The 27,654-nt window shown below is 45.5% G+C and overlaps 1 protein-coding gene across 3 annotated transcripts in view; it reads left to right on the top strand.

Annotated features, from left to right (window-relative positions):
* The window catches only part of SLC11A1 (solute carrier family 11 member 1), a 247,802-nt gene that overhangs the window by 204,140 nt on the left and 16,008 nt on the right, over window positions 1-27,654 (top strand). For all 3 annotated transcript variants that reach the window (XM_086954462.1, XM_086954461.1, XM_086954463.1), the window contains exons 12-13: window positions 2,105-2,254; window positions 9,133-9,206. In XM_086954462.1, coding sequence (XP_086810588.1) covers window positions 2,105-2,254; window positions 9,133-9,206 — 224 coding nt within the window. The remainder of the gene's footprint in view (window positions 1-2,104; window positions 2,255-9,132; window positions 9,207-27,654) is intronic.

Raw genomic sequence — 27,654 nt, 5'->3', positions numbered from 1 at the left:
ATGCCGACGACATAGTAGTCTTAAGTCAAACGCCAATAGGCCTACAAAGAATATTATCAGAACTAACAGACTATTTTGAAAGAGAAGGCCTAGAACTAAACATCAAAAAAACAAAAGTGGTGAGACTAGCGGGCAATAGTAGAAGACCCTTCAAATGGTACACAAAAGGCAGACAAATCGAGGAAACAACTGCTTATAAATATCTGGGAGTTACAATAAGCAAAAACATGTCATTTTCAGACCAAAAAAGAATCATTACCGCAAAAGCACAATCACTGAGCTTTGCGTACAAAGTTCTCCAAGATAAACTGCAATGTCCTTCATACGACCACCTGCTAAAGGTAATGGCAGCCCAAGTGTTACCATCACTCTCATACGGACTGGAAATATGGCATGGAAAAGAAGCAGCCATTTTAAATACTCTCCAGACAAAAATATACAAATCTGTATTCAAGCTATACAAAGGATCAGCCCCGGCCCAAATAAGACTGGAATTTGGTTTACAAAATCAAATATATCAACGGAAAGCTGCCCTAGTAAAATGGTGCTGGAAACTAAGATCGGCGGAAATTGGCTCTTTAAACAACTTATGCTGGCAAGAAATTAAAAAACAATATGACCGACATGAAGCCAACTCATGGGGCAATGACCTGCGAGCATCACTAGAAACCCTCAAAATAGAGGAGATCTGGAAAGAAACACCGGAAGAATCATCTCTCAAAAAGATTTGCAAATTAAATGCAAAAGCCTTATCTTTGGTAGAAGATAAAAAGACTTTGGCCAAGCGGCGCCATGCATGGACCATTTTAAATTCATACAAACAATTAAAACCTCAAGCCTACCTCATAGCGCACTTCCGGTTATCTTTAAAAACAAAATTCTTGGCCCTTAGAATGGGAGACCACTGCTCCAAAGACTTGATCCCATCATGGAAAGGCACGCATCAGGGACGAAGATGCAGGTTATGTGATTACCACAGTGAGACCTTGTGTCACCTCCTGTGCACATGTGAATCTTCCATAGAAAAAAGGAAGAATTTATTGAAACCTATTTTTAATATGCTACAGATCCGCACCTGCAGGCAAGCTGTGACCAGTTGGATGGGAGCAGGGTCAAACATGCTAATATGTCGCGGGGTAAAATTCATGAACTCTGTAGAGAATTTGCTCCCAAAAAAAGAAACAGACAACAGATAAGGCCTGGGAGGAAGTATTTAACGAATGCAAAAACAAATTTTAACCACATGAATTTTTAACTTGTTGTTATTTTAACAGAATTTTTGTACATGTATGCTTTATGGTTGTGATAAACCAAATAAAGTACATTTTTGACTGACTGACTGACAGTCGTGTGAGGCCCAGCACTGCATCTTAGGGCACGGGTTAACAAATTCATGTCTGAAATATGCTGTTTAGGTTAATGTCCTGACATTTACACTTGGATCTGATTCGAGCTTGATTCAAACTGGCACACGTTTTCTCAGCACAAATGTATCAGGTAAAACTTGAAAGAATGTGTGTGGGAAAATACCAAAATAATCTGAGGTTTGCATCTCGGGAACTTCTGAAAACATGTCGTATCGCCATGTAATCCCTTATTTCTGTGGGCAGAGCTCTGAATGGGTAGATAATACCACACATGGAATTACCTCCTCACATGCCATGGGTCTCTTAATGACCCCTCTGTGTTTCAATGTTTATGATATATTTTGAATTCTTAAAAAGTTTAGCTAGGAAGCCAAGCAGTTGTTTACTTGCATGTGTGTTATGACACCTTGACGTGTTGCAGCCTTCTCCTTTCACACTCTCCTGTATCCCAGCAAGAGTGTCACAGGGTGAAGATACAAGCTGCCTTCACTTTATACTCCTAGAAAGTAAAGGTTATGAGCAGCTGGTCAGAGGAAACCAGCTGACATCTGATGCTCTATCTTTGAAAAAACATAAGATGATGCAAGGAAAACATGCAACTGTCTCTGATTATCCGGGGGTGCTGCAGCACCTATAACACCCCTATTTCTAGCACCACTTCTTGCAGGGCTCACTGTGTTGCTGGTTTCTTTCTCTGCTTTATAACGTGTGGCTCCTTTTCTGCCCCCCTCCCACAGGGTTTTCTGAAGCTCAAGTGGTCCCGGTTCTACCGTGTCCTCTTTACCCGCTCCTGCGCCATCTTGCCCACCATCCTGGTGGCTGCGTTTCAGGATATGAACCACCTGACAGAGCTGAATGACCTGATGAACGTGCTGCAGAGCATACTGGTGAGTCTCCTGCCTTAGTCCCTATTTGTGCGCGCGCCTCTGTTTTGTCGCCAGCCATAACAGCACCATTAGTCCATCGCCAATGACTGCTGGCACTTCCCCTTCATTGCGAGCAATAGTATTTACATACTCTATTCCACTGGTTATACATGCTGGCGCCTCCCCTTTATAGAAAAACACAAGAGAGCAGACCAGGTCTAAGAGTGGTGTGAGACCATAACAGTGACCTAGGGTCAATAGGCTGCACATGTGAACCCAAGTTGCTGGAGATTATTGGGAAACATAAAGCTAGTACAAAACCCATCAGACCACCTTTGCGGTGGAGTTTATGTCACGTGGGAATTGCAGATCGATCCATTTCTTAGTCGGCCATATAGTGCCGGTATAGAACTGGACGTCAGAAAACTAGCAAACATGTTTACCATGTAGTGGACTGAATGATGTGCAGTGCTCAAGATGACGTGATATATAAAATTAACTACACAGACTCTGAAAGAGCGTTTAAACAGAAGGCCGTGTGTCAAGGGATAAAAACGCGCCTGGTAGACCAACTACCCTATGGCGCTGTGTGCAGTACGGTCGACATGTTTCAGCCAAATGGGGTTTTGCCCCGGCATTCTTCAGGACCTCGTAAATCAGCTACTGCAGCTATAACTACAAACATTGTGTTTGGTGAGAAATAGTGATAAGGTTGCTAGTAGAAAGATACATATCTACCAGAGTCTTTCACGGTTAGGCGTCCACTTGAGGGAAAGAAGCATGTCTTCTTCCTATCAATAAACAAGATGGTATTGTACAACAACATTAGATTACACATACACAACCACCTGTACCCAGAGAGACTGTACAGACAAGGCACACCTGCATGAATACTTTACATTCTGCATATTTGAAAAAAGCATAATCGCTTGATCATTTCGAGGCATTTCCTCAAAGTGATACTCACCCAGCGTTGTGTGGGTGAAGACCTCACCTCACCCGGCAACCGCTCGGGAGTATGAGGCCCCGCTCTGTGGTGTAGAAAGAGGACACAGTCAGCACACAGTTCCACTGTGCCCAAGCCAATTGCTGCCTTAGTCCCTATTTGTGCGCGCGCCTCTGTTTTGTCGCCAGCCATAACAGCACCATTAGTCCATCGCCAATGACTGCTGGCACTTCCCCTTCATTGCGAGCAATAGTATTTACATACTCTATTCCACTGGTTATACATGCTGGCGCCTCCCCTTTATAACCACATGTCTATTGCCAGTAATGCTGGTGGCTTCTCCTTGTTGCTGTCAGTGTTGTTATGTCTGGTCCTCCGAGTGCATGCTGGCGCCTCTCGTTTATGGATTATTAAAACATTGGAATGTTGGGAGCTCCATTGAAAACAATGGAGTGCTCGGGGCTTATAATGGCTGGTATAAGGCCGGAGATCTAACATTCCGATGTTTCTTTGTTCACAGCTCTGGCTGTGAACAAAGGCTTCAGGGAGCCCAAGGGGATTCCAATCCCCTCGCGCTCCCTGAAGGCTTTGTTTTATTTGTGAGAACATTCTGCCCTCTAGTGGCAGAATGTTCTAATAGCCTTATAGTCCTTCGTAGCAGGGCTATACCGGCTTTTAGTTCCTCTGCTTTGTTAAAGGCCCTCATCTTTGGCTTGGGTCTTTAACGCTGGAGAGGGCCTTTAACAGCCGGTATAGCCTGCTACGGCGGGCTATAAGGCTATATTAATGCTGAAACTTCCCCTTTACTGCTGTCAATGTTACCCCATCCTGTCCCCTGTATGTGCACGCTGGTGCCTCCCCTGTATATCCACCTGTACATTGCCAGTAATGCTGGTGGTTTCTCCTTGTTGCTCTCAGTGTTGCCATGTCTGGTCCTCCGAGTGCATGCTGGCGCCTCTCTTTTATTGCTTATTAATGCTGGCACCTCCCCTTTACTACTGTCAATGTTACCCCGTCCTGTCCCCTGTATGTGCTCGCGGGTGCCTCCACTGTATATCCACCTGTATATTGCCAGTAATGCTGGTGGCTTCTCCTTGTTGCTGTCAGTGTTGCCATATCTGGTCCTCCGAGTGCATGCTGGCGCCTCTTGTTTACTGCTTATTAATGCTGGTAACTCCCCTTTACTGCTGTCAATATGACCCCGTCCAGTCCTCTGATGGTGCACTCCGGTCATCCCCTGAATATCCATCTGTCCTTTGCCAGTAACGCTGGTGACTTCTTGCTGCTGTCAGTGTTGCCATGTCTGGCCCTCCGAATGCATGCTGGGGTTTCCGCTTCATTGCCTGTAAGTTCTGGCAGCTCCTACGTATCACCAGTGACCGCTGGTCCCCACTCTCCCAGGGCTGCAGCGTGGCCTCCTTCCTGTGCGAATGGTGACACTTCCCCTATATTACTTAACAATCATTCAATGGTTGTGGTCCTTCCTGGCCACCGCCGATGAAGGCTGGCACCCCTTGCCTACTGTCATCACTACTGCCTGCCCCTTCCAGATGAATGCTGGTGCAGCATCTTAATTGTTTGTGAAATCTGGCATCCCTATGGACAAGGTGCCCAGGCCTATTGGGTTCACGCCCGTTTCCTCCTTCTGCAGAAGGCCCAACCATTCTTTGACCCTCTGGGCACAAGTCGTCATCCAGGACCTCCGGGTAGCACTTTGGGAGACGCGTACCAGCTGTGATAAGACGATTCGACTCTCAGCTGGAGTGGGCGTTCGTTTAGCACAATACCCATGTCTGTATCTACTCACAACACAACACCGATGCATGTATGTTCTCACAACACAACACCTAGGACTGTATATACTCACAACACAACCTAGATGTACGTATGTTTTCACAACACCACGCATGTCTGTATCTTCTCACAACACATCACCGATCCCTAAATGTTCTCACAACACAACACCTATGTCTGAATCTTATCACAACACCTATGTCTGAATCTTCTCACAACACCTGAATCTTCTCACAACACCTATGTCTGTATCTTCTTACAACACAACACCTGTGTTTGTATGTTATGTTATGTTATGTTATTATGGGTCTTCTATAGCGCACGGCTACTCCAAAGGAGTGTCCCGGCGCTTTGTGCTCCAGACCCAGGGAGGAGACAGGTAAAACATAACAACAGCAAAAGAGAGGCAGAACAAAAGGATAAAACTAAAAAAACTCTAGCCAGTAAAAAGCCAGGTCTTTAAACCCTTCCTAAAAGCGAGTAAGTTGGATGTGGACCGCCAAGACAGAGGTAGAGAATTCCACAACTGGGGGGCCAGCAGCCTGAAAGACCGTCCTCCAATACGGGCTTTTTTTATACGGGGGACTACTGCGAGTGCCAGTGACTCTGATCTTAAAGATCGTGCCAGCAGGTAAAAAGCCAGCCTCTTTAGTAGGTATTGGGCACCCGTGGCATGTAAGGCTTTGTGAGCTAGTGTCATGGCTTTAAATATTATCCTCTTCCGATGGGGAGCCAGTGTAAGATTTGCAGCAAATTCGAGGCACTGGCTCGACGATGCAGGCCGAAGATGGCTCGTGCAGCTGCATTCTGAGCCACCTGCATACGTTGTAAGAGGTACTCCGGAAGGCCCAGATACAGGATATTAGCGTAATCCAGTCTGGATCCAATGAGGGCCTGAACAGTTATTCTCCGATGTTCCTCAGAGAGCAACGGAAAGAACTTTCGGAGCATTCTGAGGATACCAAAGCATGTTCCTGTGAGGGTCAGCACCTGGGATTTGAGCGTAAGCCCATTGTCGATTTTAATTCCCAGGTTCTTAGCCGACTCAGAGGAATGAGCTGGAGGGAACATGTCGGCAGGCCACCAACCATGCCAGTCCGGTTCCGATGGGCATCCAAAGAAAAGTATCTCGGATTTATCCGAGTTACACTTGAGGCTGTTCAGTTGGAACCAGTTAAAAACAGCCCCAAGGCACTCACGGATACTTTCACCATCGAATTCTTCGCTCTTCCGGCAGGTGAAGAGAAGCTGGGTGTCGTCAGCATAGGAAACGATCTGGGCCCCATAGGACTCCACCAATGCCGCCAGAGGGGTCATAAAGATGTTAAATAGAGTGGGGCTCAGTACCGAGCCCTGAGGAACTCCAACTCCCAAAGGCAACATTTCGGCAGATCCAGGGGAGGCCCAGACCATTTGTCGACGGTTGGCTAGAAAGGAACGAAACCAACTGAGCACCGTCCCCCTCAGACCGATATCATGCAGTCTTATGAGGAGATCCTCATGGGGGACAGTGTCAAAAGCCGCCGACAGGTCTAACATAACTAACATCACCCTGCCTCCGGCATCCAGCGACTCCTTCACAATCTCTGAAACCTCCAAGAGCGCTGTCTCAATGCTTAGGTTAGGTCGAAAACCCGATTGAGACGCGTGCAGAAGCTCATTGGACTCCAAGAAGTTGGAGAGCACGTTATGAACATGTTTCTCCAAGATTTTAGTGAGTGCTGGAAGGAGCGAGATAGGTCTATAATTGGCCGGGACTTCAGGGGCAAGGCTAGGCTTTTTGAGAAGAGGGATAACCATGGCCTGTTTCCAGGAATGAGATAGGACTCCCTGATTCAAGGAAAGATTCAAAATGGGGTTGGCTAGGGGGTTAACAACGTCTGCCATTTTAGCTAAAAATGTGTCCGGGCAGGGGTCACATGGCGAACCAGATTTAAGATTCCTCATAAGTGCTAGTGATGAAGATACCGTGAGCGGCGGAAAGTCCGCCAGAACAGGGCCAGAGGTGGGCAGATGGGCTAGCTCTTCCGGCAAGGTTGAAAGATCAACTATCGGTCTCGGGGGAAAAGAATCCTGTATCTGCCTACTTTTTGGTGGTAAAAAAATTGGCAATAGTCTCAGCCCAGGTCTCAGCCGGTACTTCCTGTGCTGGGTTCGATCGCAGGGTAGTGAATTCCCTTACGATTGAGAAGATTTGCTGCTTCCTCGATTCTTTTAGCGAAGTAGCATTTCTTTCCCTGTAGAACTAGTCTATGATAAGATTTAATCATAGATCTATAAGTCAGTTTTGCCTCGGCATCATATTGGGCTCTCCATGTCCGTTCGGCGACTTTACATTGTCTGCGGGAGTGGGCCAACTCCGCAGTGAACCAAGGAGCCGAGACCCGTTGACGGATCGGGGGGGGCTGTGGAGGGGCAAGCAAGTGTATGTTCTCACCACACCGATGTCTGTATGTTCTTACAACACAGCACCTATATTTGTATCTTCTCACAACACCGATGTCGGTATGTTCTGGCAGAGTGGGTGGTTAAGGGTGTGACCTGCCTTAGGGGTGTCCCTTCCTATCAGCTAGAGGTGCCTTCTTGCAAATTCATGGAAAATAGTCTGCACTTAAAACTTTTCTTGTCTTATAAGCAACAAGTCACGCACATCAATCATGATTTTGTTTTGTGAGGACATCCATACATAGGTGTTGTGTTGTGTGAACATGCAGACATAGGTGTTGTGTTGTGAGAACATACAGACAACATTGTTGTGCCATTCTACAGACATCAATGATGTGTTGTGAGAAGGTAGACATTGTTGTTGTGTTATGTTATGTTAAATGGTCTTGTGAAGCGCTCAAATGCCCACGGGCGTCTTGGCGCTACCTGAGAAACCACAAGAGAAGATCCAGGAATAGTTTTAGCAGATCATAAAGAGCCAGGTTTTTAAAGATTTCCTAAATGCAAGAAGATCTGGCATGGATTTGAAATGAAGGGGAAGATTCTTCCAGGCTTTTGCGGCTCCTACCACAAGGCCTCTACCGCCCCAAGAGGCACGCCAAAACCTAGGTACTGACATCAGTCTAGCAATGGTAGAACGCGGGGATCTGGGAGGTGAGGACCAAGAAAAGCTGTTCTTCAAAAACTCAAGTCCTTGTTCCTGCAAGGCCTTGTAAACAGTACAGGGAGCCTTAAAGCGCAGCCTCCGCCTCACGGGGAGCCGATGAAGCTTTCTAATGGACCCAGAAACCCAGTGATATTTAGGGATTTTAAAAAGAGTACGAGTCGCGGCATTCTGCTAAGTCTGTAGTTAATTTGAGACATGATGATGGGCTTTTAAATACAGTCCATTCGCACAGTCAACCCTCGATACAGATATCGGTGTTGTGTTGTGAGAACATACAAAAAACGGCGTTGTGTTGTGAGAACATAAAAACAACGGCGTTGTGTTGTGAGAACATAAAAACAATGGTGTTCTGTTGTGAGAACATAAAAACAATGGTGTTATGTGAACATACAAACAGTAGTGTTGTGAGAACATAAAGACATCAGTGTTGTGTTGTGAGAACATATAAACATAGGTGTTGTGAGAACATACAGATATTGTGGTTATGTTGTGAAAACATACAGACATAGGTGTGGTGTTGTGTGAACATATAGACATCCCTTCTGCCAGAACAAAGCCGCCTGCCTGCCCTTACTTCAAGAGATCACCCTTCAAGGCTGGTTTAGAGCCCTCCTCTCCCATACTCTGTATCCTAGACTGGAAACATCCCTAAACTCATGTCTTGCAGAAAGGCCCTCAAACGGTATCTTATGCCGTTCCTCACCAGGCGTGGGCTGTCACAACTTATATTCCACATCATAGCAACATAACTGTCATTGCTCTGGTAAGCTGGGCGGAGGAAAGTGGGTAAATGCTGTTGGTCGCAGTTTTGAGTCCTAACGTGTCTGGTTTCGCTTATCTTCCTTTTGTAATAAATAAAATTAGTGCTTTTGGGTCGGTCAAAGGTAACATCTCTCACTTCAGGCTTGCCTGGTTTAAGGACGAAATAAAGAGCGCCTTTACTATTTTTGGGGTTTGAAGTTGTTGCCGTTTAATGCCCGTAACAATGGCTATTCTTAAGGTGTATGATGATTGGCCAATGTTGACCTTTCCTCCTCTCTCCCCCAGCTGCCCTTCGCTCTCTTCCCGATTCTGACTTTCACCAGCATGCGGCCCCTGATGCACGACTTCACCAACGGAATGTAAGTAGAGTGAAAAGAGGGCTGCCGGGGAAAGGGCGTGGCTTTACACCACTTCAAGTGGCAAATCTACCAACTACTAGGTGTGGGCGGAATTTGTGTAGTCGCGCTACGCCTAGCTCCGCAAAATATTAAAAAATCTCTGCGAGCACGCAGAGTTCCGCGAACACGCAGAATTGGTTGTTCTGCCCGTTCGCGATGCTTTAATCCTGTCCGCGAACAATGTTTGCGTGCTTGGGGGAAATATCTTGTGAACATGCTTTCTGAAAAAGCAAACAAGCAAAAAATTCTGCGAAGTTGCGGATCGCGGAATTTATGGCATTTCCACGTCGTCTGCGGATTGTAAAATTACCCAAATTCCACAAATTCCGCAAGCGGAGCGGTATTTACCGCCCAGACCTACCAACTAACACACATCACGGGTTAAAGTGATGCATTTTAGTGCTGGTATCCGCATCACAGGAGTAAAATGCTATGTCACGCTTTGTGAAGCTAGCTCCTGTTATGCCTGAGGAGGCGCTACAGCTTTTTAAGTTCCAGTGGTGGTTATGAGAAGACACCCAGTTGGAGCCGGGCCCAGGTCCAGTAGAGGTGGGTTGCTATAGAGACCATCTCAGGGCCTGGCCAAGTTATTTACTCCAATGAAACTCCCACACAGTAACCATTGGCAGTGGCGTAACATAAGCCCCCTGAACAACCGCGGTGCGGGGGTGATCCACAGAGGGCCCGTCAGCAAAAGTGGTAGGTGGTGGGACGGGGAGGTGGGGCGCTCTGTGTACTTTACAGGGGGACCCGCTCAAGTTTTGTTACGCCACAGACCATTGGCTGCTGTCTCCGGGCCCAGCCCGCCCCCCTCTCTGCACGAAGAGCTCAAGTGAATATAGCAGCACTCAGGGAGACTGCACCAAATCAGAAGGAACATATTATTAAGTTGGCCCTAGTCACTCCAACACTGGGGGTCAATTACTTTTTGCACCCCCATCCCAGGCATATTTTTTTCTAAAAAAAAAAAAGCGCATGCAGGTATGGGTGAGGCTTTTGCATTAGACTTTTTCAGATTAATAAATGATCTTTTAACATTCCTATTTTTTTACTTAGCCAACCTCCGTCCCAAGTGTGGTAGGACAGGTATCTGCAGGTTTAAGCTGCCTGGGAATTCGCCTTCTGATGAAAGTAGGGGCTTTGCATTCTCCTTGGAAGTTAGGTCTATTAATAGTACCTTTTCACTCCCCCTCTTTGTGGATAATATGACATGGTATGGGTTTAGGTCTGCACTGAATGGCTCTTTATGTGTCCTGTAATATCAAACTCCTTAGCCTTATGTAAGTAAGGAGTAATGCTATCCTTTTGCTCTAGGCCTTGAAGCCTGTGCAAGAGGGCTCCTCAGCTACCCCATGCACTCTCCCATGTCTGCCCCGCATGTGCACTCAAGAGCATTCACTCTCTAAGACGTCACATGGTAGCATGTGTATGTCTTCCCTCTAGAACCCCAGACACTCCTATCACCCCTGAAATATACCTCCATGAATGTCATTACCTGCTCCCTTTATCATCAGGTCTCTACCTGTCTTTATTAGAAATCGATTCGTTTCGGCAGCCCGTAGATTGGTGATCTCATTTCAGGGGGTTGCACCAGTTTCAGGGCTGTTTTGGAGCATTACATCGCCCAAAGGGGGTCATTTCTGATACTTATCACTTTACGTGGACTTCTCTGCTTGGTTTTACACAGGGCCGGCCTTAGGCATGTGCAACTGTGCACCTGAATATGAGTAGGGACCCCCTCCCAAAATACTTTAAGGTCAGAGAGTGAAGGGGAAAAACAATTAGAAACAAAAAAAGAAGAAGAACTCCCTCTTGACCTAAACCACTTTACTACTAGGAACAACCTCTAATATAAAAGGCATACATAAACCACATAATCGTCTTTTTTTTAGTTATTTTCTTCGTTTTTATTTTTAAAGTCTTTTTATCATTCATTGAATAATTTTTTTCTTTTTTTCTGAAAACAGATACTTATTCACTGTATTTCATATCATTTTCTTTAGATACATATACAAAAATACATTTTATAATTCCATTACATGAAAAAATGTTTTACAAATCTCTTTAAAAAACAAGACAGTTATTATAATCCAGGTTGAGAACCACAGACACATCCACTCACTCACGCACCCTAATCATACATAACTCCACAACAACCAAAAGACATCCTGTTATTTTGCACCAGTTGTCCACTGTACTACCAGAAGGTTGGATCTAAATAGAGGAATGGCCGACGCGTTTCGGTGGAAAAACTGCAATGAAGACCACCTTCATCAGGACCAGCTGGGTGCAATTTCAACAGTGTGTCTCGCAACCTGGAATTAGTGTCTGTAAAAGAATATATATGTGTAAAATAATTTCATATGTATGCCCGTGTTTAGTTTACAAAGCTTATTGAGACAACAATGAAGCGGACCACACACACCACACCAACATTCTATACACAAAGTGCCACTTTATGACCCCAAGTATATAAATATAAATGCACGAGTATACTCAGGAAAAAGTTAGCAGAGATTAAAAAAGAGAAGAAAAGTAGTCAGGGGTAGGGATTTTTTAGCCACCAAGTCTAATAAAGGGCCCAGTTTACACTAGTTTGATTGGTATCTACCTCTTTGTTAAAATGCACTGTATCAACCTGCCAGTACAAGTTTCCTTCATAGGACATCTCTGTTATAATATTTCGCCCTCTTGTAGGCATGGCGGATTAGCCGTTTGGGATAGCCTCTAGCCAGAAGTCTTGATTTCAATGCGTCGCCATGTCGATGAAAATCTACCATATTGGTACAATTCCTTCGAATTCGAAAAAACTCACCAAATGGGATTGAATCCTCTTGGATGTTTGGATGATAGCTTTGGTATTGGAGGATTGTATTCTTTGCTGTTGGTTTGCGATACAAACTCACTTCCAACACTCCATGGGTCCCTGAGATTAAAATATCCAAAATTTCTACGTATTGTGTACTGCTATTGGCTGTGAATACAAGATTGGAATCACTGGCATTCAACCAAAGCACATATTCATTCAGAGAGTCACCGTCCCCTCTCCAAATGAAAAAAAATATTGTCAATGAAGCGTCTCCACATGACAACACTGTCAAAAAATGGAGCCGCTTCATTGAAGACATTTTTCCTCTCCCATTCGCCCATATAGATATTCGCGACACTGGGAGCACAGGAAGCTCCCATGCTCGTGCCTTTGATTTGCTGATGTAAGGCACCATTAAACTCGAAAAAAGTTGTTGAATAGAACTAACTCAAGACACTCCAGCACAAATCCATCCGGTCTGTCACCTGGACAGGGCCGCCAAACCCCAGGGGCTGCCACGCCCGAGATCCACGAAGGAGGTCGCTCCCCTTGCTGCTCGCTGCTGGTATCGTAGCGCTGATCACACCGCCTGTGCCTGTGCATTATTTACTGAACAGCTAGCACGGTTTTACATAACTTGCGCTGCTCGCGCTGCTTGTGCCTCTAATAGCAGGAAATTGGCTATATTTGCGCTGCTCGCGCTGCTTGTGCCTCTAAGTGCTGGAAAGTGATTATTTTGGCGCTGCTCGCGCTGCTTGTGCCAGAGCCCCGACTAAGAGCACTGTTTAGATTTAATAATAATTTTGCTGCCTGTGTTGTGCCCTAACTTGACTTGAGCCATCTTGTTGTTGTTGCGGCGACCCCCAGCACCGGCTCTCCGCCCCGCTCCCCGCCTCCAAGATCATCCTCCCTCGCCCCTCGCCCCTCCCACTATCCTTATATGACAGATGCATTTACGCGCAGCGTCCACGCGCAGCGGTCGCGCCCCATACGCGCCGAAGGTGCGCCAAAGGTAAGCCCGTCTACGCCCGTCTGTGCCTGGACCGCGCCCAGCGCCCGTCCCCCTGGTCCCCGCCACACCCAACCCACTAGAGTCACTTATGATGCCGCAACTCTCCTTGCCCTCAACTCCGGACGCACACCTCATTGCTGCGTTGCCATCCCTGGACGTACCCACGGCCCTTTCGCCTGCCTCTCCTGCACTTTCAACTGCTCCAGAACCCTCACCAAATCCACTCCCTCCGTACAAAGCACCGACTCTGACCGCCTGAAATGCATACTGCTTACCACCCGCTCAGTCCACAGACACGCAACTGAACTCTGGGACCTACTCGACACTGCGTCACCGGACATCGCCTTCCTCACAGAAACATGGATGAACACATTTTCAGCACCCGGCATCGCCATAGCCATACCGGACTCTTACAAGATCATCCGTAAAGACCGCACCATTCAGACAGGAGGAGGCATCGCCATCATTCATAGGAACACCATCAAAATCACGACTAGCTCCGAAGACAATCTTACAACCGCCGAACATCTCCACTTTCAGATCCACACCGACCCTAGGACCACACTCAGAAGCACCCTCATTTACAGGCCTCCAGGCACCCGCACTCAATTCAGCGATGACATCACAGAATTCATCACCACACATGCCCTCGCCTCCGAGAACTACATTCTGCTAGGAGACCTCAATTACCACCTTGAAAACAAATACGACAGCAACACCACCACCCTTCTGGACAACCTGAACAACCTCGGACTCAAACAACTTGTTGATACCCCCACCCATATAGCCGGACACACGCTCGACCCTATCTTCACCTCCAGCAAGCACATCTCCTTCGACCACACCACAGCTCTCCACTGGACGGACCACAGCGGTGTACACTTCAGCTACAAAACCACCCTGACCCACAACCGCCCACAACCTATTCCTCGGAGAAACTGGAACAAAATCACCTCCGACCAACTCCTCGCTTCACTCAACCAAAACCCTCCCACCCTCTCATTGGACCCTAACCAAGCGGCCACCAATCTCAAGCAATGGATCACCCACAGTGCTGACGAATTAGCACCCCTGAAAAAGCACCAGATGAAATCAGCAAGCAAAAAGGCTCCCTGGTTCAGTGATGACCTAAAAAAATCCAAGAAGCTATGCCGCACCCTGGAGAAAACATGGAGAAAAAACCCAACCAATGACAACATGGCCACCCTCAAGGCAGCCACCCGCAAACACCACCAACTGATTCGTTCAGCCAAGAAATCAGCATTCAAGGATCATCTCGACAACAACACTCCCAATAGCAAGGAACTTTTCAACATTGTCAAAGAATTCACCAACCCCACCGCAGCATCCAACGACATCACTCCCTCCCAAGTCCTCTGCAATGCGTTATCCTCCTTCTTCTACAACAAAATTGCAGACATCCACAACAGCTTCCGGAATACTCCCAGCGATCAACACTCCCCACCCCCCTCAGATCCCACTCCACCAAGTAACATCCTTAGCGCCTGGAACCCAATCACCACTGAAGACACCATCCGCCTAATGAACTCAATCCACTCTGGCTCGCCAACCAACCCCTGCCCCCACCACATCTTCAACAAAGCCGACTCCATCATCGCACCCCATCTCCGTGATGTCATCAACTGCTCGTTCAACTCTGCCACCTTCCCAGAAAGCTGGAAACATGCCGAACTCAGCGCCCTTCTGAAGAAACCCACAGCAGACCCCTCTGAACTTAAAAACTACCGACCCATATCCCTCCTTCCATTCCCGGCCAAAGTCATTGAAAAAGCCATCAACAGCCAGCTCGCCTCCTTCCTTGAATCCAACAACTCCCTCGACCCCTCTCAGTCCGGATTTCGGGCCAAACACAGCACCGAAACCGCCCTCATTGCAGCAACAGACGACATCCGAAATCTACTGGACAACGGAGAAACAGTGGCCCTCATTCTACTCGACCTCTCAGCCGCTTTCGACACAGTCTGCCACAGCACCCTCATACAACGCCTCAGCAACATCGGCATTCAAGGCAAAGCCTTGGACTGGATCACCTCGTTCCTAGCTGGGAGAACTCAGAGAGTCCGACTTCCCCCATTCAACTCAGAGGCCACTGAAGTCATCTGTGGAGTCCCACAAGGATCCTCACTCAGCCCCACCCTCTTCAACGTCTACATGAGCCCACTTGCATCCATCACGCGTCAACATAACCTTAAAGTCATCTCCTACGCTGACGACACCCAGCTGATCCTTTCCGTCACCAAAGACCCCAACACCGCCAAAACCAATCTGCACGAAGGCATGAAAGAAGTAGCCGAATGGATGAAACACAGCCGCCTAAAACTCAACTCAGACAAAACGGAGGTGCTCATCCTAGGATCTTCCCCATCTGCCTGGGACGACTCCTGGTGGCCTTCCGCTCTGGGCACAGCACCCACACCCACAGACCATGCACGCAACCTTGGCTTCATCCTAGACTCCTCTCTCTCGATGTCCAGACAAGTCAACGCAGTCTCATCCTCCTGCTTCAACGTACTTCGCATTCTCAAAAAGATCTTCCGCTGGATCCCCCTCGAGACAAGAAAGACCGTCACCCACGCACTGGTCACAAGTCGACTGGATTATGATAATACATTATACGCAGGAATCACAGCAAAATTACAGAAAAAACTCCAACGCATCCAAAACACATCAGCGAGACTCATATTAGACGTCCCTCGCCAAGATCACATCACCGGACACCTAAAAGACCTCCACTGGCTTCCCGTCAACAAAAGAATTACGTTCCGTCTTCTCACCGACGCACACAAGGCCCTCTACAATCTAGGACCCGAAATGCCTCAGCACTCGACTGTCCTTCTACAAACCCACCCGCCAACTAAGATCGTCCAATCAAGCCCTCGCCGCAGTCCCGCGCATCCGAAAATCCACCATGGGTGGCAGATCCTTCTCCTTCCTGGCTGCCAAGACCTGGAACTCGCTCCCCACTCACCTCCGCCTCACTCAAAACCACATCTCCTTCAGAAAAGAACTTAAAACCTGGCTATTCGACAAATAATGAACCCCTTCCCCAAGCGCCTTGAGACCCTCTGGGTGAGTAGCGCGCTATACAAATTCCCGAACTTGAACTTGAACTATATCCTTAATATAATAATCCTCTGAGGATGGATACATATTTCCATAGCGGCCCCAGTGGCAGGGATTTGCCGGCCTCCGGCTCTGTTCCACTGCCAAACACCCTGACCCCCTTCCTGAGCTCTGTGGGGCTCCGCCCCACCCGGACCCCCTCTTCCGGGTCCCCCTACCTACGCTCCCTGCCCAGGGCCGCCACGAGCCTAGAGCCGCCCCTGTTTTACATGCCAGAAAGTGTCCCACAGGGGGTCACTCATGCTTACGCTTAAATGATGTAAATGTCACACATGAGCAATCTGAAAAGTGAGAGCTAGGAGCTGTATCCTGCGCATGTGCCGGAGCCCTCAGGAGGGTGGTGCAGGGCGGATGGATACGTCCCTCCGTCACATCACTTCAGGGCTGTGACAGGTCCCGCGAGGGAGCCTAGCATTATCTATGTGGAAGTACTTGCTGCTCTGAACTATCAGTCCTGTGAAACAGAAAATGTAGATAACTCAAAGTTAAAATCATACCAGTGACGATTCTGCAATACACTGACATACGGAACAATTCAAGATACCTAATTGAAGAACCCCGGACCCACTGTTATATATTATTAGGATAACAAGGGGACAAAACTATTATTGAGGGGCGTTAAAAGATTGTAATTTGTTTTGTAACACTCAAAGGCGTGATTACGAGTACAGCAGGGCAGAATTTGTATCTGGTGTCTGCGCGTGTAGTTATCCCAGGAGCAGGACCGCCAGACCCGGTTTTACCAGCAGAAACTGTGGCCATTAAACCCTCTTCAGCCCCTCTGTCACTGTCTGACCTCTTTTGACAGCCAGGGGGGATCATACAGGTAAGGTGGTAAATGGGAGCGTTGAACACCTTGGAATGGTATACAACGTTTAGCACGCATTTTTTACCACGCACTACCATTACAACGCAGGCATTACCACGCATACCATTACAACGCATTGCGCTGGGGGGCGCTCTAGGATAGGGAATAAGTTTAATTTAATATCCAACACCTTCCCTAGTGTCCACGGGGACTGGAGTTGGAATATAAAATTATACTTACCACTATCCAGCACCTCAAAGCGCTATGCGTTGTAACGGTATTCGTTGTAAATACCGCGTTGTAAAGGTATGCGTGGTAATAGTATGCTTGCTAACGTCATACATCCCCTTGGAATAGGGAAAACAGTGCGGAATTATGCATGGCAATTCAATGTTTGTAAAGTTATTCCCATTCCGAAGGGTCAAACTGGTATCAGGTGGAATTCTAAGTAGAGATCCCGGCCAGTGATGTTAATTCCAGCTGCCATACAGCTCTGCCATTCCGTACAGCTCTCTGTACGGAATTCCCAACTTTTTGTAATCAGTCCGTAGACTCTTAAGTATGTTTTGTCATTTTTATCCGTCATAGATAAAAAAAATATTGATAACATTTAGCAATCACATTTGCTGATCAAACAGGCAACGCCCCTGCACATAAATGTTTACTGCTTTACCTGTAGTTATGTGTGAAAAGGTATACTTCCAAATATTGTTTTTATAATATCTATACTTTACATAAAATATTGTTTTTTGTCTACAGGAACAGCAACTTTATGTGCATGAATACATTTGTACCTGCTGTTTTTCATTGAAATAAAAAAAACTCTTAGTATCTCTTGGCCAGTTTCCATTATACACAAATAACACAACCTGGTCAATTTCCATATTAAACCAAGCTAACCTGTCATGCAATATCCCCACCTCTGTCTGTGCCTCTCTCCCCTTTTCTGCACTACCCATGTAAACCCCTATCATGGATGACACTGTGTTGCTTTGCTGTCAGTGTATATGTATTGGTATTCAAAGTCTTCCTCTGTACCCAGATCACTGGCACAAAAAACCCTAAAATATTGAAAGCTTGTGTACATCATACACTACAGTCACACTCTCTCTCCAGCAGCACAATACATGAAAAAGCTAAGAAACATGACAAACCACTTGCAGAATTTTTTAATATAAATATAGGCGTGCCATCTACAGCATAAAGAGAAAAGAGAACAGTTCACCTATGATACTGACATCATCAAACACAATGGGGCCGTATTTAGGGCCTCATTTATGAAGGCCTTGCGCCACTGGTACGTCACTTTTTCCCATTTTAAAAGTGACGCACCGATGGCGCAAGACCTTCATAAATAAGGCCCTTAGAGTTTAGCAGATGGGATAATCTTTCTAAAAGAGGCAGAAATCCTGTCCACCATATATTAGGTGATCTCGGCTACAATGTACTTGTAATACCGCGGATCGACATCCACCACATTTGTGACAGAGTATCCCATTCACCAAACTGGAAATACAGCCCTTGGCCCAGTAACATCATTAACCGTTAGCTGCTGACCCACCTTGTGCCCGAAACAGGTATTCTGACATGAGAGGTCCGTACACCCCATAGAACAACATGGGGAACTGTACAATACCACTGTAGCTTGACATTCATCACTCTAATTAGGGCATTTTCAATCCCCTGATAGGAAAAGGATATCTCCTGTAGCATAAAAAAATTTATGCTTTTAGTACCGAAAAATCCTAAATAAACTTGACAACGTTTTCGAACAATTGCTTTCCTTATGACAATATTGAAGGTGTCTTTTATTACATTTTACAAAGAAACCTTCTTTGCATTCTCTTTAGCACAGAAAATCCCATCTGTCGAAAGAGAAATGTCCAAAGGAAATCGAAATTTTACAGGAGGAACATAATGATGAAAATCGTCCCTTCAGTTCTTTAGAAGAAGTTGTTTCTTACGCGAGATGTTGAGTGTTCAGCAGGGAGGGAGAACACAGTGGTTGATGATGCTGTTGTCCTGATTGTGTGGACATTTCTGTGATGATGATGGCAGTGGTTAATTTTTAGAGTTCCTCAGGGTGGATAGAAATTTGCGTGGTGGTAATAGTTATAATGTAGGTGAATAAGGTAAAGTTTTCAACGTGGTTGGCCGACATGTGTACGGTGGTGATATTGACTGTGGAAGGGGTAGTTGTTATTAAAAGGTCCTCAGAGGGACATTTTTGCAAAGTTGATGTTAACCGTGGAAGCAGTGGGTATTATTTAAAGGTCTTCAGCTTGGTTGAACATTTGTCGGGTGGTGATCATGATCATGTTGGTGGTAGTCATTGTTGTGCAGTCTTCATGTGGATGGACATTAGTACAATGGAGCTAATGACTATAGGGGCAGGGATTATTATTTAAAGGTCTTCAGGCTAGTTGGACATCTGTAGGATTGTTACAGTGACTATGGAGATGGCGGTCATTTAGAGGTCCTCAATATGGTTGGTTGGGAACTCGTGCAATGGTGGTAATGACCATGAAAGAAGTGGTTATTATTCAAAGATTTTCAGAGTGGTTGGATATGTTTATGGTGGTGATAGTGACCATGATGGTGGTAGTCATTATTGATAAGTTGTCAGTGTGGGTGGGCATTTGTATGATGGCGATGGCCATGAAGGCAGTGATTATTGTTTAAATCTCTCCGGGTGGTTGAACATTTGTTTGGTGGTGATTGTGACCACAATACATGAGGTTATTTGGAGGACTTCAGGGTTGTTACACAGTCGTATGGTGGCAATAGTGATCATGGAGTTGCTGGTTATTTTTATTGTTTTAAAAGTGGTTGGACATTTGTAGATGGTGATGTTAACCATTGAAGCATTGGTTTATATTAAAGGTCGTTAAGATGTTTGTACATTCGCATGTTTTTTAAATGTGACCACAGAAGTAGTGGTTATTATTTAAAGTTCCCTTGCTCACTTTGCCACTGGATTCAAGCTAGCCTGGCTGATGAAGGGCGTTATCCAGAATCCGGTCCCAGGATGCTTGTTTCCGCTTCAGGGAAGACCTGGCTTGGCAGTTCAGACTAGACTGTTCCCATGAGGCACAGGGTCAATACTGATTTGCATATGGCCATGTCTGAACTGAGGTGGTGAAGTGAGATGAAGAATGATGATAGATTTAACCCAGATCTGTAACTGGGGGTGAGTGTCTGAAAAGTTTAAGCGGTCCGTCCATCATCTCCTTGTGTTTATTATTTAAGGTTCTTCAGCATGGCTGGGAATTTGTATGGTGGTGATAGTGACCGCGATGCTGGTGTTTAATTAGAGTCTTCATGGAGGTTGGGCAGTCGTATGGCAGTGATACTGAAAACTTTCCTTTTTCCAAAGGTTCCTTGAATCCCTACCTCCTCCTTGGTAAGCCTGACTCATTAGCGCTTGAAGAACCGGGTTTTCAAATACCCAGCGGCGTCAGGGACACGCCCAAAGTCCTCTGGGTTCCCTTGCCTTGGTATACAGAGACACGGAATACTTCTAGGTGGCGTCAGAGATCAAATTTATTAGCTGCAGCTAGTAGCAGAAATCCCAGCAATACAACACGGTATACAACTCAAGAAACTGCACAATTTTACTAAGGCGAGACATCCCTATTTATACACAAAAAGGTACATTTAAAATGCACCCCCCTGCACCAAAATTCAACCAATAGAAAATACATGACATCACACAGCATCAAACAGTAAAGCTCATTTTACAATGTCCCAACCCACAAGTTAATATTTAGGCATATCTAAATAATAATCTGGCAGGCCCGCACAAATCGTTAATTGAAAGCGTAACCCATGAAATGAAGAAACAGTCAAGAAAAGTAGTTTCAGATAATGTGCAGGATAACAGACGTAAAGAAACTTAAAAGTTAACAAGTGTCTTGAATGGTGATTGGGAAAGTAAATAACGATCTTGCAGGGAAATTGGCTTGGCAGGGTCAATTCCAGGTTAAAGCCCAGCTTCTGAAATTAACTCCAGTGCACAAAGAAATCCTTGGTTAATGTATATATATATATGATTCACAATAGGTCAGACTGCTTTGCTCACAGACTAACTTCTGAGGCCTACATAAAAAGTAACACCAGATGGCAGTCACGACACATGGCAAAAACCCATGTTTCAGAAAAGAAAGTCTTAAGAAAAGAAACCATTTAGATATTGTTTAAGATAAGATATGCGCAAGGAAACTAAAGGTTAACGAGGTCCTGAACAGTGATGAAAAACTCAGACAACGTTCAGCTAGTGAAACAGGTTTTGCAAAAGGTCAGTTTCAGGTGAAAAGGGTTACTCTCTCTGCAGTTCATTCGGAGTCAGAGAAACCCAAATTAATATATGCACGAACTCAGAAGGCAAAGCCACTTGTTTTGGGCCTACTTCACTGGCCTACATGAGGTCAAAACTAAAATGCAGTCAGGTTTGAGATTTACAGAACCACAGACCCTCCTTTTGCCATTACGTAGGCAATAACCTAAACTCATGTCACTCTGAATCTAGGTCTATATCTATTCTCATCAGGTCATCAAGGTGTTGCTGTAACATCATCTTATTATCCTTCACTTCTCTCGAGACTGGTCTTCTCACACAGATCATAGCACAAAGACTACAAATGGCGGGACCACACTGGATGCATAAACAACACGAGAAAAGGATAGCTAACGCCATACCAAGAAACGTCAGAATCTTCCATCCCCATTTGGACAATGACTCCCATAACCATCCCATCAACGACCAGTCTCCTTCGTCCACATGAATAGACTCAGAGATCTTATGTAGTCTAGAGATGGCTTGGTACACTGTCGGGGCATTATCTGGTATGAAAACGCAGCAACTAGATTTAATCAATTTGCATACCCCACCTCTATCTGCAAGTATAATATCTAAAACAAAACGGTTCTGTAATGTCATAAGGCGATCCGCTTGAAGCTCAGCTGTAATATTGCTAAGGGCACCTGCAGTCTCATTTATAGTGGCCTCAACCACTCTCGTAAGCTGACGAATATTCCTACTATTAGCCATAGGACCCCAAAAGGGTAGGAAACCCTTAAAGAAGTCTCCAGCTTCTTGTGCGACAGTATCTTTCGCATCGATTACACCTCTACCATATCTTGTCTTATGGTAGTCGAAAACAGCGGTGTATGTAGGGGGAAGCAAAAATGCCACATAACATGTGCCAGAAAAATCAGATGGCAACCCTGTGTATGCTCTATCGTGACAAACAAAATACGTGCCTTTAGCTGGCACGAACGGAGGAGATTTCTGGGACGTATAAACGTATGTGTGAACACACACACTCTTGCCAAGCTGAGCTCTCAGATTCTGACCATTACCTTGCAAACAGAGATGACCTCGGTGTGGTATATTCCAAATAGGAGGAGACCTTCGCTGTCTTTCTTTCTCCGTCAAGCTATCACTATATGTCGTCATATTCCAACCGACATATGCTCGTACCTCATCTCCAGGGATAGCGTTATACACATCGATATCTCTAATCATATCAACTATTCCCTGTATCAAGGCATTATTACTTGCATTGTCTTTGACGGAACGTACAGGAGAGGCTTCATTCACATAGATAAACATTGATTGGAGTGCCCAAACTGACCCATTAGGCGAAAAAGGCAAAACCAAATATGGCATTCCCTTATCTGTAGTATGTGGCATAAGACCACACACCCAACAATTCGTGGTATTTATGACTAGCTGATGCTGATGCAACATCTGTATAAACAAATTGTTCACAAATTCTGATCTTCATGTCTGTTCATGTTCAGGTAACGTATGAAACTCATGTGGAGAAACAGTAGAAAAAGAAAGAGTAGGTTGGGAAGTTGTTGTAGACGTCAATTGTGTAGAAGAAACAAACCAGAATATAGTAGCTAATAGAATACATAAAAGTATTAAAATAGATAAAGCTATACCACACTTGGAGAACAACATTCTATAATATCGGTTTTTCATCTCTTGCCTTTTATCGTCATTCCTCAATACAATCTCCATTTTCTAATGTCGCTCACGCAATCTTGACAGAGTACTTCAGCTGTGATTATTAGCAGGTCGTAGGGACACTGCAAGTCCTGCAGACCTACTGCCACTACTCAGGTCACAAACTGAACCGTTGGTACTCCTACGTGACCCTGCAACTGGCAAATGGTAACCAATCAAAAATTTAACAGAAAACCATAATATAATTTCAGAAAAAGCAAGAGAAAAAGAAAAACAAAGTCAAATGCAAAATACTCGAAGAAATTGTCTCTTTTTGATCTCAGTGTGGAAAAAAATAATGTTCAAAGTCTCTTTATTTATTCCGAGATTGGAGGTTGTAACGTGATTTAGTCGGCACAGTTTGGTCCGTAAACAAAAGTTCGGGTTCGGTAGTGTCCAATCTCAAACGTGGAGGAACAGCTTTTTGCAGCACATTGTCATCCTCGCGTTCTGACCGTGTCCATGTCAAATGAGCATCACTAAATGGAACGAATGTGGGGACTCGCTCGCAATCTGTATCAGCTATACCATCCCTCACCCACTGATCATACGGTAAAGGCAAAGGAACTTTTTTTGTATTTATGGCATGCACCCAGTTCTTTTTGCCAGCTACTCTAACAGCAGTTCTAGTGACCAGCAATACCAAATAGGGACCAGTCCATCTAGGCTCCAAATTCTTGGTACGCTGGAAGTTCTTGATGAGGACCTATTGACCAGGTTGGATTAAATGTCCTGGATCTGTAGTAGCTGTCGGCAAACTGTCATAGACCTGTTGGTGGCGAACACGTAATTTAGCAGTCAAGTCATGTAAGTAATCCACCAACATAGGGTACTCAATACTGCTGTATTCTTTAGGACGAAGCACACCCCAAACATTGGCCGGACGACCAAACACAATTTCATATGGACTAAGTCCCACTCGAGAATGCACAGTCGTCCTTGTTGACAAAAGAGCCAACGGCAAGGCATCCGGCCATGTAAGACCAGTGCTCGCTTGTACCTTAGCTAATTTCAGCTTCAAGGTACCATTGTAACATTCAACAAGTCCAGCAGACTGGGGGTGATTCGCTGCATGGAACTTCTGATTTATTCCCAATCCAGCACACACTTTCTTCATGATTTGACCCACAAATTCACTCCCATTGTCCGACCATACAATTCTCGGCAAACCATTCCTAGGGAAGTACTCTCTCAGCAAAACCTTGGGTGTAGACAAGGCAGTATTATCCTTTAGGGGGTAGGCCTCTATCCACCTGGAAAAGGCGCAAACAACCACAAGGACATACTTCAAAGTGTTACATCTCTCCATATGTATATAATCTAGCTGTATCACCTCAAACGGATACGTCGGAGGAGCAAAGTGACCAGCTGCAGTTGGAGTTCCCTTACCAGGATTATACTTCAAACAAATCATACAATGTTTCACCACGTTCTCTGCACATTTCGGAATTCCAGCATTCTGCCAAACTGGAGCCAACAACTTGCATATTCCCTTCGAACTTATGTGAGCCATTCCATGAGCCATTGTAACCACTGGGAGCACATACGTATCCGGCAACAGCCATCGCTGGTGTTTTGACAACTCAACCCAACAACCTGTCGAATCCAACATACCCGTAGTTTCTCTCCAAACACTCACTTCTTTCTCAGTAGCTTCAGCCTGAATCATTTTCACACTTTCTATTGTGTCTTCACACATTCCACCAGCCATAACCCAATTAGCTGGGCCTGCAACATACATACGGCTCATCATGTCTTTCGCCGTTTCCTTCGCAACTTCATCCGCAAACGCATTCCCTCGACCAACATCGTCCACAACTTTCTTATGCGCACTACACTTCATAATTGCAATCTGCTTTGGGAGAGTGAGAGATTCCAAAAGTTCATTCACCAACTGCCCATCCTCTATTTTGGTTCCGTGCGAAGTAAGGAACCCACGCTCTCTCCACAAACGCCCAAAACTATGGACAACCCCAAATGCATACTGGCTATCGGTGTAAACATTCACTCGCTTTCCTTCTGACAACACGCACGCTCTAGTCAATGCAATCAACTCTGCTGCTTGCGCAGAATTCTGTGGTATGCGTGCTGTCTCAACAACTGTATGTAAAGTTGTAATAGCATACGCTGCAGTCGTTTCACCATTCGGAAGCTTAAAACACGAACCATCTACCCATAGGGTACCATCAACATTCGCAAAGGGGAGTATCCCTGAGGTCAACACTAGCTTTTGTTTCTTCCTCTGTACGAAGAAAACAATCATGCTGTTCTTGAGGATCCGTCTCTGTAGAGATCGGTAACAGCGTAGCTGGATTCAGCACATTACATCTTTTAATGTGAACATGACTAGCCAACAATGTCAACTCGTAACCTGACAGACGTGCACTAGTAAGGTGCTGTGTCTTAGTTCTGTTTAATAAGGTATCCACTGCATGTGGGACCATCACAATCAACGTGTTGTCCAATACCAAACCAGCAGACTGTCGGATAGAAACAGCCGCTGCAGCTGTAGCTCTCAGACAACTCGGCAACGCCTTAGCAACTGGGTCTAACGTAGAGCAGAAATACGCACATGGACGCTGCTTGTCCCCAAATGGTTATGCCAACACTGACAACGCACAACCTTCTCTCTCGTGCACGTACAACGTAAAAAGGCTTACTATAGTCCGGAGTACCCAACACAGGAGCCGAACACAATGCATTGCGTAGTTCAGAAAAACTTTTCTGACATTCGTCAGACCAAGGAAGAGGATGCGGAGTATCTTTCAGAGTCAATGCTAACAGAGGTTTCGCTAACAGTGAAAAATTGGGGATCCACTGTCTACAATACGATGTAATACCTAAAAAGGCACGCACTTCACTCTGTGTGGATAGTACATTCATTTGCGTAATTGCTTGAATTCGTTCTGGGGTCAATCTCCTTCCCTCATTCGACAAGAGATGACCTAAGTAGGTCACTTCTTGGCAACGATATTGCAACTTTGAAGGTGACACTTTATGATGAAGGTCAGACAAATACCGCAACAAAGAAAGAGTAGCCTCTTTACAAATCTTTTCATCATCAGCAGTAACCAACAAATCATCGACGTACTGAATAAGAGTAGCACCAACAGGTAACACAAAACCGTCAAGCTGAGTTTTCAACGCCTGACTATAGATGGAGGGACTTTCACAATAACCTTGGGGAGCTCTCTTAAACCGGAAGCTTCGGCCTCCTAATGAGAAGCCAAAAATATCCCTACTCGCCTCAGCAATAGGAATACTGAAGAAAGCATTCTCCAAATCGATGACAGAAAACCAAGCTGCCGAGGCAGGAATCAAAGTCAACAAAGCAGTAATATCAGGTACCACAGGAAACTGTGGCACGACTATCTTATTTACTTCTCGAAGGTCGATCATAAACCGGTACACAGGTGGCTGAGAAGCATCAGTACGTTTAAGGATAGGCAAAACAGGACTGTTACAAACATTACCTCTCGTTTCCCCAACTACACCCTTCTCAACCAGATCATAAACAATCGCTAAAAGAGCTCTCTCGCCATCGCTCGAGATCTTGTATTGTGGAATACGAGGTAGCCTAGCATTCGATTTAAGGGTGACAACATAAGGTGGAATCTGCAAAAGACCAACATCATTTGGACCTGTAGCCCAAAGTGTATCAGGAAGCAAACGCAATTCCAGTGGCAAACAATCCTTAGACAAATACATTGGAGAAATCACTTTCTTACCGAGGGTAAGTTGTACTCCTGAAGGAGAACAATGCAATGTCGCATATAATCTTTTCAGCAAGTCCAAACTCAACAGATTCTCACCACAACCAGTCGTTAAAATAAGTGGAGCTTCCAATTCACAAGGGCCAATCGAAAGGGACAAAGGACTAGAAACCGGATTACGAACTGGGGCGCCTGAAAATCCTACTGAAACATTGGTCAAGCCAGACAAAGGTGCGCCAGGAAGTTTAGAGTGCATAATAGAACTCTTCATCGCACCAGTATACAAAAGAAAAGGTTCTACCACACCTGATGTATTCACTTCAACATAAGGTCCACTCTGGTCTACTGGAACTGACACTACTCCCTCACTTTGTCCTTGGCTGTCCTAGTTATCATTATAACCAGAACTCTCACCTTCGACATAATAATCCTCAACATAATACTGGGCAGACTGACCATTCGGAACATTCTGTCTGTGAAAAACATTCGCAGAATTCTGTGGGGAAGAGGAACGCTCATTCTGGGGAAACACACCACGTCCCCTACTCCTATGAGCTTGCTGAAAACTACCACGACCTCTCTGACCAGATACACCATTCGCACGCTGTAATAAAGCCGGGCAACTATTCTTGTGATGACCTTCCTCTCTGTAATAAGCACACTGATTAGGGCCAGGAAAGAATCGTTGAACATAAGGCTCAGGCTTCTGTAACAATCTCTGATATTGTGGAGGTTGCTGAAACTGAGGCTGATTCTGACGAGACGGATAAGCTTTCTGCAAAAGAACTTTCGTCTTTAACTCTTTAGTTTTCTTCTCCACTTTATCCTTTTCATCTTTATCCCTATTCTCGTAATATTGTGCAGTAGCCAATATCTGGGCCGACGAAGAGACAGCCCATGAACTCTC

The sequence above is a fragment of the Lissotriton vulgaris genome, chromosome 2_1, assembly GCF_964263255.1.
Source record: "Lissotriton vulgaris chromosome 2_1, aLisVul1.2, whole genome shotgun sequence".
Classification (NCBI taxonomy): domain Eukaryota; kingdom Metazoa; phylum Chordata; class Amphibia; order Caudata; family Salamandridae; genus Lissotriton; species Lissotriton vulgaris.
This window is presented reverse-complemented; position numbering and strand designations above follow the sequence as displayed.